We start from the raw sequence: 18,598 nt of genomic DNA, 5'->3' as shown, positions 1-18,598 counted from the left end.
ATTGACATGGCAGTTCAGCCTCAGTTGTAAGCCTGGATGTAAGGCAGCTGGAAGATTAAAACCGCATTGTTGGAAAGTCCGCTGAGATGTCCTCTTGGAGATTTTTATTGTTTTCTGGGTTTATTTTCTTAGATGTTTATTATTATTATTATTATTTATTATTATTCTTTTCACTTGTTTGCTTCTCTCTAGAGCTTGGCAGGCAAAGAGAAAATGCTTTTCTACTTTTCCTCACACGTTCTGTACATTTTGTTTTCTTCGTTTTAAGGAGGGAAAAAACCCAACAAAACCCCAAAACCAATGACACGACAGGCTTCTGTCATTTTGTTTTCAGAAAAAAAAGGGACGTAGGTGGGTTTCTGATAATGGCCTTGAGGAGGTACTTTGTTGAAGTGGCTCAAATGCTCCATTTGTTCCTTTGCTTGCTGCTTGCATTTTCCCTTCTGGCTGCAGTGGACACGATTTTTGTGTCATCCCCCCACGCCTCTGCCCCCACCATGTCCTGTACAGATTCTGGTTCCAGATTCCCCACATGGATCCCCTGTTCCCCCTCCCAAATGGCAGTAGGTAGGTGCAACTCTAGGTTCATTTGATCTCTAAGGTATGATGCTGAAGTAACGAGTTGGATGGAAGAGCCACGTGAGAGAAAAGCTTTCCCATCACTCTGAGAAAGAATGAAGCAACACAGAGTCCAGTGGAGATGTGAGTGCCATGTTGGACTCAGCTCTACCTTGGCACTGGCATTAATTTGAGATTTTACATATAGATATATATACACATATATGCATGTATAGGCATACATAGGCACATATATATATATATATATATATATTCTGTGTGTATCCGTTTTCTGTTTGCTTTAGCACACTGTCCCGTTCTCAGGTCTAGTTTTGGGGCAGTTGGTCCTGGGGACAGGTTGCACAGAGGGGGCCAGGGTGCAGAAGAAGCCAGAGATGAGGGTGAGCCCCAGGCCGCCCCACGCACAGAACATGGACCAGCCGTAGCCGTGGCTGATGTCGTCGGGCAGTCCGTACAGGTAGCGCGGGTACCGCGACAGCTCGAAGTTGATCCCAGCCACGCACGTGCACAGTGAAATGATGCAGAAGGTTCCTGCAGGAGAGCGGGGAGGGGAGGAGGAAGGAGGAAAAACAAACACAGAGAAGTTAGAGGAGTGATGGAGATAGCCCTGTGCAAGCTGGTGCAAGAGCCTGAGGGATGGGGTTGGTGTGGCTTAGTCTGGAGGAAAGAACTGAGTGCCACCAGAGCCTGGAATATTGATCTGCTGCTGAACAGAGCTGTGTGGAGGAACTTCACCAGGAACACTTTTTCATTATGAGCACTCCCTTGGGAATCAGAATGCTCCAAGGTGTTGCTGTATGAAGGGTTACGGAGCGGTGAGAGAACACAGCAACACCATGGAACCACTGATTTTTCTGAAACTTTGCTTTAGACAAATACAGAGTGAATAATTTTGTTTTGATATTTTTGGGAGAGAAAATAACCTTGAATTTTTTTGTTTCATTCTGATTTTTCAGTGATAGGCTTTATATAATATTACAGTATACTTGACATATTCTGGCTCTGTTGAAATGTTTGAACTTATGTGGGAGATTTTCTTCATGCTTTTCTTATATCAAAACACAGAAGTTTTCATTATACAGTCTCATTTTAAATATAACTTTAAAAAATCTTTAAATCCTTCACAAAACTCAGATTCTGCTCTCTGCATGACTCCAGTCTCAATCTAGATGCCCTCTGCCATGTTGCTGACATCTTCAAAATATCCTGGTCTTGTTTTCCATCTCTGCAGCAATATTTAATTTCTTATTTCTTCCTGAGAACACTGTGAGGACAAACTTCATAACTGTCAGGAGGTGTTATGGAAAGACACACATATCAGGTGGGGCTGAACCCTATTCCACCCAGATGAGTCTAATTTTGATCTTTGGCCTCCAGCTTCATCTAAAGCTAAACTCTGAGCTCCTGAAATGTCACAATTGCCACCCACACATCAAATAATGGAGAGATACAGATGCTACACACCTGCCACAAGACATAATGACTCAAGTCAGCATGAAGTTGGCACTTTATTTTTCCTCTGTGGGCCTCTCTGAATGCCTGGAGAGCCCTGGGCACAGAAGGCAGCCCACAGGGCTCGTGCTACAGGAAACACACACTCAGTACTGTGTCCCTCTGCCCATGCATGGATCAGCAATGTGTGATGTGTGCTGCACAGCACATCCTGCATCTGTTCTCTTACAGCTGCTGCTGAGGAACCTCTTCTTCCTGATCCCATCCCTAAAGCAGCACAATTCCAAACAGCCACAGTCAGCCTAGTTCCATGGAAGGATCCTGTTTCTGGTGCCCTTGCTTCCTGCTCCTTCCTGTCCCTGGCTCTGCTTCTCTTCTGCAACACTTCTGCTGTTGTGTCTCTGCTGCTTTGATCTTTTTAGTTGCAGTTGTATTGAATAAATTAATTTGATACTGCCCATTCTGAACACAGAGGTAAGATTACTTGTCAAATTCTCATGGAATTTGGTTCAGAAACTGGGAGCATTTGCAGGAACATACACACATCACCAAAATGTGTGGACTTTCCACTACACCCCCTGCCTTTACTTAGTAGGAACATCACATAGGCATTGAATCTATAGGCAAATCTCTGTCATGAGCCTGCTGTGAGGTCACTGCCATGGTTCTCTTTCTGTTCCCTCTTCTGATCACTGCTGTGTCTGTTTCTCCTTTCTCCACTTTGCAATGTCACCTGTAGATAGTCTCTGCTGTAAAGGTCAGATGCTCCCCCTAATGCCATGCACAGCTGCCAGATGGCCCAGGATATTAATGAATACTCATTTTATGAGAGTGGCACTGGGTACCAGCGAGGACCAGAGAGATGCTGCAGTAGGCATTATGCCTGTTTCACTCAAAACAGCCTTCTTGCCTCCCTCCAGCACCCCACCAGTCTGCAATCAGTGATCTGGATTCTTGCAAAAGCCTCATGAGATCCAGGCTCTGGAGCTGTCTTTGATGATGTCCTGTACCACTTCAAAGCACAGAGTAGGATAAAAGAGGAGATCTCCCTCCCACAATCCATTAGTCAAAAATCAGGTTATTATTATGTAATTTAGGTTATTCAGTCATATGAAGACATTTGACCAGAATGCAGTTGTTCCTGGGTTCTATGTCAGAATGACTAGCACATTGTGGGATCAGGGGAAAAAAATAAGATGTCTCAGAGGCTCTGTGCTCTGAACTGAGCTCTGTGGCTCATTTCAAATGGTTGTGGTTAGAAAATGACAAGGAAGGCATTTTTTTGCTAGTAAGAACATGGTAATTTCAGCTCTCTCAAAATATAAGATTGTTAAGAGAGGTGGGTGGGAAAAATCTGTGTGGCCAGACTGAAGCTGCATTTGCTAAGTACAAAAGGGAAGGAAATAACTTTGGATTTCAAATACTCCCTGTGCTTTCAGGCTTTGTCTTGGCTGTTTTGATCACAAGCTCTTCAATGCAACGAGTGTTGCTTACTCTTTGTGTTTGAACAGTGCCCAATATATTGGCACTCCACCTTGCCAGGGGTATTCTGCCCCTTAACAAAGGAACAACAAAGAAGAGCAAGTAGCAACACTGGAGAGCTAAACAAATCACAAGCATGAGACTTCTCTAAAAAAAGCCTTTCCCCCTTCTGGAGAATGTGCTAAGCCATGATGACAAATAATGACTGCCATGTACAATGTCACAGGGCAGAGTACAACCCTCAGCCTGTCACCCCTGTGCTTCTGCAGGGTGTCTTGTACAGCACAGAGTTATCTGTCTCTCTAGCACTGTTCAAAAAAATGCCATTTTGTGCCACCTAGAAAAATCTTTATGACCATTTTATGAGTCCTATGTGTTGCTTGTGTTCAGTTCCCACCTATGGTTAATCTGGCCTCTCACCAGGAAAGCTACTGATGGAAACTGAGTAAGGTTCCTACCTCATAACAAAAAAGAACGTCCTTGCAAATTCCACAATTGTTGGCTATTGTAGTGAAAGAGTCATGGATAAAAGGGATGCAGAACCTGAAGTTACTCTGGAAATGAGGCCTCTGCTAGTCCAGGTGAGCCATGGAGCTGAGGTGGCAGGAGGAGGGAGGCTGTGGCTCTTGCCCATGACACTCTGTATTACAGACATGGTGCTTCAGAGGCTGCAGCACTGCAGGAAGTCATGAACATTTCCAACCCTATGAGCATTTTTCTCCCCAGAAGTCAAACTGAACTCCTTTGCAGTTTCCTCTCAAGTTTTTGCTGTCAGTGAAGTATCCTGCATGTACACTAATGCCCCAGATCCCCTGGAAACTGCACTGATGCAAACTTGAATTTCTTTGTGCAAAACACTCCCCACAGCTGTGGTCCAAGCAGATGACCAGACCTGAAGGCTGGTGGTCCAGCCATGGCCCTGATGCACTAAATGTGAATGACAGGTGGCAGTAAGAGCTCTCTGGCACCTGGGCTGCACAGGGAGATAAAAGACATCTCCTTCAGCAGCTGGGGGAGCAGAACTCACCAAAGCTCTTGGTGCTGGGATTTACACATCATCCTCCTAAGTGAAACCTAATGAATGAGGCAAGGCAACAGTGGGATTTTTGACAGGTAATTCATGTGTCACTGCAAAATGCTTCAATCAGGTGAGAGATGAATTTAATGTAAAGCTGTGTCTGTGCCACAGAAATGCTGTTTGACATGCAGTCAAACCTCCATCCTGGCTCCTTGTCAGCACTCCTTTCATCTTGGCCTGGTTCTGACAGTGCCTGTCCTGCTAATGGCTTGGTGATCATCACTGGTTTGAGAACCTGAGCTATTTATACCTCTTGGTTATCTTGTGCCTGTCTTTCTTATATATTACAGAATAACATTAAACACTGCACTGAGTGTCCCTTTCATTTAGATTAGAAGGTTCTTTAGGACAGAGATGAACTTATTTGCTGTACATGTATATAAGACTGGTCCTACCATCCTTGCTGCAGGGGCATCATCTGAAGAGGGATGGCAGGGAAAGGTAATATCAGTGTTGGTCAAAGCCTAATAGCATGTGGGTTATGAGTCAGAGCCTTTTGCTGTAGCTGTTTTCAAGCATGATTATATCAAGCAGTGCCATGGGCCTCTGCTGCAAGGAATTAATCTTTTCATTTTTTTGTAAATGTCCCTTTCTTTCCAATCAGCCCAGCTGTGTGAGGGTCTGCAATGTCTCCACAGTTTTTAAACCTCACCTCCAGGGGAGACCAAAACTGCTTGTGAGTGAACTGATTTCAACACAAACAGGCTCAAATCATCCATAACAAATCTGTTTGAATTTTCCCTGATGCTAGTATCCCCTTGAACCATGTCAGCAGCCACATCCTTCACCCACAGACCTGGCTGGACTTCCAGAGTGATAGAGCTTGAGGGATTTCCCAGGGCCTGTGGTGGTTTGTGACAAGAGCTGGTGCCTTTCTTAGATGCACTGCAGATGAAGGGGAACTTTTGTGGTGCTAGAGCAGAAACAGACCTTGCTGGTGGGAGCTTCATCTAAACACCCTTGTCCTTATTATCAGGGATGAGGTGTCTGACTGGAACCTGAAGGAGACATTACAAATTTGAAGGCAAGGGAAATCCAAAAAGCCAGTAATTAAAATGATCTGGGCACCAAGCCCACCTCTGAGACCCTCCTCTTACATATCATTTGTCTCATGATGTGGAAATCACTTCCTTGGCATCTGACAGAATGATGTTCCCTCCCTTTCCCCCACAGCAGATAGAAATTTCTCACAAACTGTGCTGTCAGATGTACAAAGTAAACAAGCCCAAAAACTGTTTCTTCTTGCCTTCTGTTATTTTTTAAAACACATAAAAATGTCAAGTATTACTTACAAATTAGTAGATAAAAAGAGAACAGCAAAGGTATGGATTTTAAGATGCCCTTTGAAACCATGCAGTTTTCAAATAAATGTAAATCTCTGCCTTTTAAAGTATTTCTAGTAGCTTTTTGTGGCCACTGATGTCTTTGAAAGGAGAGCTGTTTACTTAATTATCATCACTTTCTTTTATTACAGGGCTATGGGAGGGAAAAAAAAATCTCACAAATGAAACATTATCTTTACTTTCTCTCTGCCCTACTAGCTTTTACTATTTTCAAGGTACATCAAACAAACAAATAAAATTATGGCTGATTCTAAAGTGGAGTGTGTGGCATTAACTATTTAAATTATACCCCAATCAAATGAAATTATTAAAGAATACAGAGAATTCCCTCCCAGCACAGGGATGACAAAAGCCTTTTGGAGGGAGGGAGCAGCTTTGCAGTAAACTCCTTCTGTGCATGGATTAAATGCCTCAGCAGCAGCAGTTCTTGAGAACACTTTATTGCTCTGTGCACACACGCACAGAATATAAATTATTGCTTAATTATGTGCTGTTCCAGCAGAAGCAGCTTGCAGCATCACCAGCAGGCTGCAGAATAGAGAGGGGTTTACTGGAAAATTGCCCTTATGAAAAAAGCAGAGATGGAAGGATAAATCTGACTGGGTGATGGAGATTTACTGAGGTGTCCTTGTAAGATTACATCCCCACCTGGCTTGGGGCTTAATGCATTTTTATCTTATTCCATGGACCAGATAAACTGCAGGATCTGTTGTGATACTGCATTACAGCCACTCTGAGAACGTGGTTTGCATTTGGCCTTTGACCTGCTGCCTCCCAAGGTGCCAGAGGTGCCCAGTGCTCACCAGAGCTGTGAGCCTGCTGTGTCCCCTGCCCTGAGTGCCTGCCCAGGGACTGCTGCTGCACAAGCTGTAATGTCTCCTGGCACCACAGGATTATGTGTCCTCAGCCACAGCCCCAAACACTTAATGCTTAGACCTGTGTAAATCAGCATTTCATATACAGGGGAGATGTTAGAGCAGCTGAACTCCAGTTTGCTGTGCTGTCCATAGTGTCAGTCCATGTTCCACAGGGCAGATTTGATGGTGACATTTCCATTTCCCTCGGGGCTTGGGGCTGCACAGGGAGGGAGCCCCTGCTGTGCACAGCCACAGCTGTGAGCTGCAGCAATGAGCAACCACTCTGAAGCTCTGAGTTGGCAAGTAAGGCAAAAGCAGCACTGCTTGGCTGAAAGCACAATGGTCTGATGGACTAGGGAGAGAAGAAAGCTTTCAGATCAAAGCCTCAGTGAATAAACTGAGCACTTCAGCAATGGTGATTCCTATGACCCAACCAAATAACCCAGCAATAATAAAGTGGGCTGATTACAGCCATTAAGCAAACATAATGGGTCATGAACTTGCAGCCACAACACAGGACACAGCAAAAACTGCACCACTTGTAGTACTGTGGTGTTGTTCTGATTTTACTGGAGCAGAAAGGAAAGAAAGGACCTCAGTGTCAAAATGAAGAAAAATTCTAATTCAAGGTTAGAAAAATTATGCCATCCATGTGCTGGCAAACACCCTACTTGGCAACATGCAGAGGCTTCTGGCAGGTGTGGAGCTCACAGCATGACCCAGGCAGGGGCCAAAAGATTAAACAGAAAGAGACACTGGAGGTCTGAACACACTCAAGAGACTCCATCACACCTCAGATGATGACACATAATTTAGTACCAAGCTGTACCTTAGGCAGGTGCTTCCCCCCCTGGGCATTTGTCAGAGCTAAAGGGAAACTTGTGGAGTCAGGTTGGGTTTGCCTTGTCACAGGACATGTTCTGTGGCATGAGGGATCTGAGCACCACACTGCATCTGGTCTTTTAGTAGTGAGGTCATTACACCTCTAAGTATGGAAGACCATTTTCTTCCAGTCAAAAAATTGGACATCTCTCAGAAAGAATCTCAGAGGATTCATGTAATCTTTCTTTTCCAGGAAATCCTAACTTGCTGAAATGTCCAATGATAGATGTTCTTCAAGAAAAGTGAGAATGGAGAACAGGGACAGCACAAGTAAATTCAACACAGCCTTCTTCCATATTGCCTGCTGTGTGCCACTATAAATACTTCCAGAGAGAATACTTTCAGGTCTAAAAGGATAGCTAGTCACATGCCTTTTTAATCCTTTTGTTTGCTGAAGGCAGTACTAAAAGAAGCCATTGGGAGCTTGGGGTGATGGTGGCAGCTGCCTGATTTGGATATTTCCCCCTTTAGGTGCTGAAGAAAAGCCAACCCATTTGTTTCTGTCCAGTGACCAAAGGACTCTTCACTTGTGCAACTTTCAGGATCTTTACTGCAAAAGTCTCTGGGCTCTACTACTGTTTCCCTGAGTTGACCTGTTAGGAACAGAAAAATCATTTCTAAATGTCCTGATCCAGTTACTGAGATAGAAAAGTCAGAAACCAAGATAAAATGCAATTTTGTCTGGCCAACAAGAACCACCCAGTGCAGGGCACTCCTATGAAGTTTACATCATCCACATAAATTCTTGCAGGCAACAAACTAGACTGACCCTGTACAGCCCTAAAGGGTCATGCTGAAATCTCCTTTCCTGTTGCAGGGGAAATACCTGGTCATCCTCTGTAGCCCACACAAGAACATGGGCATGACTGATCTCTATGCCCTGGAAGAGCCAGATTGGGCAGAAATTAGGAAGGCCCTACTCATTTATAGTTTCTTCCAAGTCTAGGTGCTTTTTAAATGCAGTTCCAGTGTCCAGTTGGACTCTGTTCAGGCAGATTAGACCAAGAAAGTGTGGCAGTGACTTGCCCAAGGGGAATGTTGTTTTCTAAGACGACAACCTGAGGAGCCAAGAAAGTGAATCTAAATCTTGCTTCAGCCTCTGCATTTAACAAACAAAAAGATCTTCCATACAGAAATTTCTTCCCCATTCCCTCTGTGAGGTTTTCTTTCTGTCTAGCAAATCATGCCAGTATTAATCTTCCTTCTGTTGTGTGAGCAGTCTTTCCTCTTTTATGCCAGGCATGCAAACAACTCAGAAAAATTTCCTTTTAAGAATACCAAGCCAATAATAAATGCCAGTTTTGTTTTCCTTGTCTTCCTTTGGCTTTGGTGCATCTTGCCATTGGAATTCAGAAGCCAGCAAGAGATCAAAGACCTAGTGACATTACTAAAGGATATGGGACAAACTCTGAATTTTAAAACTCACAGAACTTGTTTTCCAGGGCTGTGGGTGGGAAAGTCTTTTGTATTTCTACAGACTCTGTCTCCTCTGGTTTATTTCTACTTATTTTTCCTTCTGTCAGCCCCACAAAGACCTACTGACATCCCTGAGAAGCAACTTGATTGCATGTCCTTCACAGACTGCACCAAGTTGTCTGTTTTGGTAACTTTAGAAGGTACTGATGCTTCTGCCAGTACCTCCCATCCTGGTGAGGGAGAAATTACAAGTCAGTGTAGCTGACTTAAAATGAACACACAGAGGAATATCAACAGTTCTTCTTGATGAAAAGCCAGACAGAGCTGACTCCTTAATTTACTGCACACCAAGTTCAGGGAGACAGATTTGAGCTAGGACAGGAAAACAATGAGTTTAGAGGTGTGCATACACTGCTTGCCCTGTCTTTTGCTCCAGACTATAAGATCTCTGCAACTCATTAAAGAAGCTTTTTCTCTTCCTCTCCTAAGTGCCAGTGCCCTGCCATGATCAGGTACAAGGCTGGTGGAATTGTGTTGGGATTTCTTCCCCCACAGCCTGCAAATGCACATCCAGGAGCATCAGAAACAAGCCACAGAAAAAAAAAAAAACCAACCCACAACACATTTGAAGGTTGACTTTGAAGTCAGCTGATAATGTTTCCATGGAGATCAAATGCTATGGAGTTGACAATGAATTCTCTTGTTGAGCCTTTCCTTCCAGGAGGAAAAAAAGCCCCAAAGAACAATACTTCTAAATGATTACACTCTGCACTACAGTTGTGTTATTGACTTGCAAAAAAACACATCAATATCCCCCCCCTGTCTTCTTAAGGAGATGTTAACTCTTAGGTCTTAACATTTCAATGCCATGTGTGCCAGTATTCACCTAGAGAATCAGATATATTCCCAAGGTACTGAAAAAAATTGCATCTAGTGAAAAATAATATTCTGTGAGACAAAAGATATAACTCTGCATTTGAACTTATGCTGCAAATGAGAGTTATGATTCCCCTTGAGAAGTATTATAACAAGAAATTATAAAAGAGTATTTCAGTTCCTGATATGCAGTGACACACAGATGTCTGTATTGTGAAAGTGGGTGATCCTTCATATTTCCAGAGAGTCTCCTATTTCCTTTTCAAAATGAGTGCCAGCATAAATGAATAAATGCAAAATGTGTTGTTGGTGCACCAGAGAGCAGCACTGGAAGTAAAGATGTAACAGACCCCCAGCTCTGCCTTTTGAGCTGAGCAACTTCTTTCCAGCTGGGAAATGCTCAACAGGCCATCTTGGCATTGTATTAACCCCAAAAGATGACAAAGGGGATGTATGTCTGCCTGGGTGCTTTCCTAAATATTTATTTTTAGAGTGAAAGCAGGAAATTAGATAGCATTCAAAAGGCAAGTGGTAGCAGCTGCTAAAGGCTGATTCCTAATGGTTCAGTGGTCTGGATGAAGGAGCTCTTCCAGCTCTACCCCCATATCAGACATGTCTGTGTACAGGGAACCCATATCCATACATAAGTGTCTGGACATGTACCTACAGTATCCTGGTTTTGAAAGACATAAGGAAAGAAAAGCTCCAGAATCCTGGCCTAAAATGGGACCAAGGAACATGACCTTCAACCTGGCCTGCCAGAGACCATAAACTGTGCAGGGAGAGATGCTTTAAAGGAATCACAGGATTACTTGGGTTGGAAAAGATCTCTAAGATCATTAAGCCCCAGCTACCAACCCAGCACTGCCAAATCCAGCACTAAACCATGTTCCTAAGTGCCCCATCCACACATCTCTTGAATGCCTCCAGGGATGGTGACCCCTTCTCTGGGCAGCCTGCTCCAATGCTTGACCACCCTTTGGTGCAGAGGATTTTCCTATCATCCAATCTAAAGCTTCCCTGGCACAATTTGAGGCCATTTCCTCTTGTTGTATCTCTTGTTACTTGGAGAAGAGACAAACCCTTCACAGCTACAATTTCCTGTTAGGGAGTTGTAGAATAAAGCCTGAGTGAAGAACCCCAGTTTCCTTGGCCACTCCCCATAAAGAGGGACAAATCCTTAAGAGTGCTGAAAAAGGACATTTTTAGAAACAGCTTGACTCTTGTTTGCTGAATATGAATGCTCCTGACCTTGTTACATTCCTGATGTGCACAAAGCCTCTGCTTCTCCTCACAGGTCCACAAAGACCCTCATCAGCTCCTTTTCTGCCTTCCACAACCCCTTTCTCTTGTGCATGAGGGTTTTAAACAATCAAGAGCCTTTGAGAGGTTTAAACATTTAAAGCCTATTAATGCTGTACATTAACTCCAGCTTGTTCCAACTCAAAGCCTTAAATCACTTTAGAGCATAATGCAAAATTTAACCAAAAGCCAAGCAGGAGCTGGAGTGTCCACGTGTGTGGTGGGGGAGGCAGAGGGGGAATAATTTTGTTGTGCTGAAGTTGTCTCCAAGATTTTCACAACCCATTTATGGCATCTCTTTATACAAACCAGCCTTTGTCTCCATCTGGAGGTCAATCCACATAAATAAGTTCTCACAGTGGTCTGTAGGGAGTTTTTCCTATTTTTAAGCTCCTCTGCAGTCATCATTAATGTAGTACCTCCCAGAGGAGTAAAACATGATTGGTATATCTTTTTTTTCCAGTCTTCCAACTTTTTTCGAATTATAAATACTCTTCAAAGTGGCCAAAATGTGAAAACTGTATTTATCCCAAGCTTCACAGTTCACATTTCAGTAACTTGCTGCAGATCTTGGTTCTTCTAAAGATCACATGCTTGTGCAAACATGAGTGCATTTACACTTGCTTTTCCATAGGGAAAAAATAATTCATACAAACTTTATAAAACTATTCCTTTTCTTTGGAAGAAGCACAAGAAACTGAACTTCCAAAGAAAAATGTTGTATAAATGAAAAATATAGATATGATCACAGGAAATACCTTTCATATTCAGTGTTGTGGTTGATCATGTCACCACAAGTAAACATTTTGAAGAATGGGTAGAGACCTTGATTATTAATGAAAAATAGAAATCCTAGGTGCCCTGTGGGACATATCATATTTCCCAATGAATTCTGAAGAATGGCTCTTACTTTCTCCTTTTGTTTATCTTTCTCTTTGCTTCCCCTTGGCAGCCACTATGAAGGTACTTCATAACTGCCTAGGAGATATCAGAGCTTTGCCTTACACTTGCTGCATTTTTCTTAAATTATTCAGCAGTGGAATGATTATTTTGAGATGGCAGGACCACAGCTGTGTAGAATAAACACTTATTTTCTATTGTTACGTGCTATTTTCAAAGTACAGTGAGTTAAATTTGAGACTCAAATGACTCAACAGCTGGTAAGGATCCATGGTTGCAAATACACAGATGCCTCCCATTTTGAAAGTATTTCTGAGAAGCCTGGAAATTACTTATTAAAAGCTATTTCTCCCTAGTTTAAAACTGAAAAAAAGAGAACACACTTATACATAAGTGGGGTTTTCTTTATTTCTTTAATAAACATTCTCTCTTGCATATCTGAAATAAAGCATTACATTATGCCAGCACACCTGCATAACTTAATTTTTTATTCCCTCTCACACATATTTCCTGCCTGCTTATCTATTCAGCAGCAGCCAGAATTGGAAAGGATAGGTGATCACCTCTGCTGTAGGAGAGATTTGAAGCTTTTCTACCCCTGACCTAGGTCCTCTGAGTATGGATGGGCTACAAAGAGTAATGTCTCTGCAGCACTCCTAGAGGAGGCAGAAGAAACCCAAATCAGTGGCAAAAGTGGAACTGGCAAATGGCACTTGAAACCCCCAGAATGGCAGATCATCACTGGCAAGGAGAGAGGAGCAGAGGATGAAAGAAATTCCTGATGCTTTTGAAAGGAAATGCCAGAACAAAAAATCAGGCCAGAAGAACTCCATACTACTACTATATGTGACAACATGACTTCCAGGCCTTTCAGTGCCAGTAGAAAAGCAAGTTTCAGACTCCCAAAAAAGCTCCAAGCCCAGTACCTCATGAAAAAATATCACTAGGCAAAGACAAGAAATGAGCTGCTATATGAGACTCCAGATCATTTTATTACAGATCTGCATGGTGAAGCTAAATCACATATGAGGGCATTTAACAGCTGGAATAATTTCCAAATAGACTAATTAGAGACTGAATTATTAATGGTAAAATTTCTAATTGGCTCAAAGCAAGGTTACAGCAAGAAACTCACTTAACTTTGCAAAGAATAATGGATATTTGCAAGGCTAGTAAAATTACATGCTTCTCTAAGGAAATTGTTAGCAAATAGGGAAAAAACCCTAAAGTCATCCTCAAGTGTGTGTCACAAGACAAAACTGGCAGAGCCCTGATAAGAGTGAGGAGAACAGGTGAAACAGTAAACAAGTGCAGAGATGATTTATTGCATTCATTTGCAGTGAATTTGGAACAAAATAAGACAATGCAGAAGTCTCTCCCTGAAGGGCTGCCTTGTTAGGCATGGAGTAAAAACCCCTAACTATTTCACTGAAATGTGTTCTCAGAACAAATTACAGACTTGCAAGAGGAAAATACATGGATGTGCAGCTGAAGGACAGAGCTCTGATAAGGGTGATAAAACGTCATTCTTTGTCAGCCTTTTAATACATTTACAAAGGCAAGTGATGTAGCTTTGGCCAGGGATAATTGTGTGCTGAAGTGAGTACCAGAAGATGATATTGGAAGTGCCATTTTGTATTTCCAGCTGGGACAACAGACAGCAGTTCAGCAGGGAGGTGCAGGAGGCAGGGAGGGGAGGGTGAAATCACTGCCAAGACACTGGATCATGCCACCAGGAGGCAGCCACCCCACCTTCCCAACAGCAGGCACTGATGAGGAGGAAAAGGGCTTTGAAGCATTTAGGTATGAAGTCAGCCCTGCCCTCAAATTAGAAATAATGCAAGCCACATGATGCTTCAAAACAGCTGACTGAAATCAGCTGACCTGGGAAAGCATCAGGCTATCAGAGATTGTCTTTATAAGATGATTTTATACAGCAAGAACAGTAAGAGAAAATGTGGTGAGCTTGGGTTTGCAGTCATGCAGAATCTGAGAGGCTGAAACAAGAAAATCCTATGGATGAATGTGCTGGAGAGCATGTAGAGAAACCTGTTCACTGATCATGATACAGGAAATATTCACAACTTGACAGAGAACTGGAAGGAGGGATTCCTGGAGAATCCAAAATGGAATTTGCCCTGGCAGAGTTACCAGTTTGCCACTTGGTATCATCTCAGCTCTTTGGAGCTGGAACTAAAACTGCCATTTGACCTTGACAATATTGGCTAAATTAGATGTTGACAGAGTGAAGGCACCAACCAAAAGAGTTGACAGGTTTGCTGTGATAATAAACCCAGGCAAGTCAAGGATTTGAATACATTCAAAAGGACTGCTCAAAGCCAGAATATGTGAGCACAGTTTCCTGGGAACTGTGAGGTGGCCACATCCAGACTTGAAAAAGCAAAGGCATGGCTTTGGTGCAAATACATTTGCTTTGGTCAAAACACAATTTATAAAATATTCCACATTCATTTCCTCAAGTAGATTTTTAGCTGAATTCCTGTTAGACTAGGTAATTTATGAGCATGAAAATATCAAGCTTGCCACAGGACTCTGACATTTGGAAATAGTGTTACAGATGCTCCTAAGGTTCCAGAAATTGTTATGAAATTAAAAAAATCACTGGTTGGAGCTTTTACTGGTGCACAGATTTTTGGTAATTTGCATGAAGAGAAAACACAAGAACCTGCAAGAGGATGTGCTTGGAGTCATGTATAATTTGAGTGTGACCCACTTCTGTAATAGAATTAAACAGTCTTAAGTAAGATGAATAAAATGAACTAATCACAGTGAAATTTAAGAGCACAATTCCAGATGGAGAAACTCTCAAAAAGGGAAACTCTCCCACCTTGCAGGGTAAAATGATATTGACAATACTTGGAATGTAGTGACAACAGATAGTGTAATTCCGGGTACAGGAGGCTGTGCAACAGTAGCATCAAGCAAAATGAGATAAAAAGTCCCAAACATAATTTACAATATCCATCTGGCTCTGTAGAAGATGAGGGACTAAAAAATATCCTACTGTAGTCAGGGAAATACTGTTGTTCAAGATAAGGAATCCAAGTATAAATTGTAAAAAATTACTAAAAATTATGGAAAAGAGCTATGGAAGCCATAAGGGAGCTGTGATTGCTGTTGATACAGATACACTTGGACAAAACAGAAAAGATGAATTATTAATAAATTTTAGCTTGTTACAAAACATGCAGAATAGCAGTGTAAATCAGACTCTAAATCACAGTTTACATGTCCTGGATTCCGGATGAGCTAAAGAGCAAACAGTGGCCTGCATTTCGTAAATGACTTTTTTTCAGCAATTTGCTTGAGAAATTAGATCATGCAAAGTAAAGCAAGTTCTTATGAGGCACTGCCACATGGGTTAGCAAGAGGACTGTTTGGTAAATATAATAAAGAACCAGAGGTCCAAGCAAACCACGTCTGGTCTTATTAGATTATTACAGCACACTTCTCAGTGCTCTGCTGAGATTTCCTGTTCAAAGAACTGGGAGCAATAAGGGATAAACCCCATGGATGTGTTAAACTGGCAATGTTTATGCATTGCAAAAGAGCTATTTGTCTAGAAATAAAAACCTGAACAAATGCTGCAAACATAGCCAAGACAAATGGTGTTGGAAATGGAAAGGAAGGTTAGATTTCCAAAGCAGTTTTCTGATTACTGGACCTGATAAAGAGTTAGGCAAAACTAAGAGTCACTCTGGCTCCATGCTTTTTAAGAAACAGTACAGTAATATGCTGACAGCATTTATGGCATGACAGAAGAGACAGTTTTGTATTCAAACACTGTCCAGCCATAAGAAGTTTAAATTAAGACTCATTGGCTGTAAAAGAAATGACTGTGTAACACATGACAGTCTGAAAACATTGATAGCTACTGACTTGTAGATTAGATGGCTCTAGTTGTGTATTTTATTAACTGACTGCTTCAGTTTGTAGATGTTACTTTATGCCCATTTGCTGTTTAAAGAAATCAGTATAGCAGTTGTTATTGACTTGTGCAGAACAAGAGAGAGAGTAACCTTTGGGTAATACTGATCCACGTGTCTGCACTGAAGCAGAAAATAAGTTTGATCTCCTCCCAGCACATCTTTATTTATAATATTACACATCTTGACAGAATTTGGCAGATAAAATAATCTGGTGCCTCTCATTTCAATTAGTTTTGGGTTCCAACTGCTGGATCTGGTTATTATTTTGTCTATGCAAATAGCATGTTACTATCAGATGGCTTCTCACTGCATAGGTACTTCCACTCTGTGTTCAAGTCAATTATAAACCTTCTGTTAAACAGTTTCAAACAATTGGCTTTTTGTGGCATGCTGTCTTTTTCTTGTTTTTCAAACCACAAGTCATTTTTATAGCCCTTCCTCAAACCTCTTCCATTCTTTCCACATCCTCCTTTAGCACTGACACCTGATTAGGAAGTCCAGAAATAGCTTTGCTTAGCCTAGAGATAACCCCACCTCACAGTCTCATTGCATATTCCATAAAAAATAACACACTCAGCAGCTGCACTGCACTGAGAGCTCCTGTGCAGCTGGATGATCTCAGCATCCTCGATTCCAGAGACCTTTTCAGAGCCACTGCTCTCTGAGAGGGAGCAGCTTGTTCCATGGGGATGCTCCCAGTTCCTGACCTTGGCTCTACCTCCACTGAAATGTGTTTGAGCACACCAAAAGATGGCTTTGCAAGCTGTCAGTGACCCATTCCACTACACATGCTTACAACTGAATCTCTTTTCACTTGAAAATTTTATCAGTCATCTTTCAAATCACTCACAAATAACACTGAGCCAAAAGGTAATCTCTGCAGCTGCACTGGAAACCAAGACATAAATAATGATAACTTCTGGATAGTAAACAAGACATAGCTAGTTTCTAATAAATTTAAGTTTTCTGTATTTATTTAGTATACTCTACATGTTTTAATCTGCTGTAGTAAGTTAAATATCATGCAGATATCTGAGCAGATCAGAGCCAACTGGCCCCTGTGCAAACTAAGCTTTTAAATAAGTAAGAAAACACCAAGCTCATCTGGCAAGCCATCACTTACAATGTTTTGACACCCACAACAAACCATTTACAGACATCCCCACTAAGACCAGTTGTGCTTGCACAAGGTCCTAGCAGATTTCAAATGTGTTTGTGGGGACAGAGAGAACTGATGTGTCTAATGTCACCAGCACAACATCACTAGAACAAAAATACTTGTTACTCCAGCACTTAACTCCTCTTCTGGGACTAAGAACCTTTCCTCTATGTCACACACTGCTCTGTGTCACACCACAGTATAGATAAACAGATGATAAAATGCACTGAAGCAATGGTCTGCCTGTAGGGCAAAAGCCCAGCTAAACAGAAATCACCAGCAAAGAAAAAAAAGAATTGTAGTGGTGTTCACTTTGAGATATTCACCCAGCACTGTGTTTGGGACTTGACTCTCACACCCTTCATTTCAAGTAACTGTGCCTTGAAATTTGCTGCCACCAGAAATTTGGATGGCATCTGTAGTAAGGAAGGCTGGTACACGACATGGGAAATTTTGGATGACCTTGAGGGCTGGTGTAGCAGGAATGGGAAGAAGTTCAAAAGCACAGAGTGTCAGGGCATGTACCTGGGGAATACTAAACAAAACCTTTGCTGTAAATTGGGAGAGCATCAGCAGGAAAGTACAAAGGTGGAGAAAGGTCTGCATGTCTCACCCAACTGCAGGATGGCTGTGGGCACATCTCCAGTGGGATGCAGCATGAAAAAAAGCAAATACAACCACAAAATGCTTCAGGCAAGGCATTACCAGCAGGGGAGGGAAACCATCACACCACTTATAGAAGGCATTGATTAGACCTTGTTAAGGAATGGTCCTTCTCATCCATATTTGAGAAAGGCAAGTACAAGCAGAAAGGGCTGCTGGATTGAGTTGTTCCTACAGAGAGAAGTCTATAAGAAAGTATATGTGGAGTGGGAAATGGAAAACAGAGAATGCTCTTCATAGGTACAGCAAAGAGAAATATAAACCAAAGGTTACATTCTACTCAAGAACAACTGATGAGTAATAAATATAGATTATAACTCTCAGCACAGTTTCTAGATATCAAAGTGCCCTTCTGTGAAATAGGATAGTGGTGGGAATAACATCTGCATAATCTTTGGATTCTTCCAACGAGGGAGTACTGTATTAAAAAATTCAGGTTACCCTTCTACCACCATGAGTTACAGACACTCCAGACAAGTTTTGTGATGGAAGTTACATGTAACTATGGCTGGGTGATCCTTGCTGTGCACCAGAAAGAGCTCAGCACGAAACCAAGTCCAGATCAAGTAAAACAACTCTGAAAACACATTTTCAGCGACTTAGAAAAGGAAAGTGAGGAAAGGGGGAAAACTCTAACAAGGAGAAAAATGCATTTATTC

At 42.1% G+C, this 18,598-nt stretch overlaps 1 protein-coding gene across 1 annotated transcript in view; it reads right to left on the bottom strand.

Annotated features, from left to right (window-relative positions):
* Positions 1-859: 859 nt before the first annotated feature.
* TMEM178B (transmembrane protein 178B) overlaps positions 860-18,598 on the bottom strand; it is a 187,264-nt gene continuing 169,525 nt past the window's right edge. Inside the window, exon 4 of the mRNA XM_056482649.1 lies at positions 860-1,110. Within this exon, the coding sequence (XP_056338624.1) occupies positions 860-1,110 (251 nt within the window). The remainder of the gene's footprint in view (positions 1,111-18,598) is intronic.

This window comes from Oenanthe melanoleuca, chromosome 1A, assembly GCF_029582105.1.
Source record: "Oenanthe melanoleuca isolate GR-GAL-2019-014 chromosome 1A, OMel1.0, whole genome shotgun sequence".
NCBI classification, from domain to species: domain Eukaryota; kingdom Metazoa; phylum Chordata; class Aves; order Passeriformes; family Muscicapidae; genus Oenanthe; species Oenanthe melanoleuca.
Note: the sequence above shows the minus strand (reverse complement) of the source record. Positions and strands in the feature narration are given on the sequence as shown.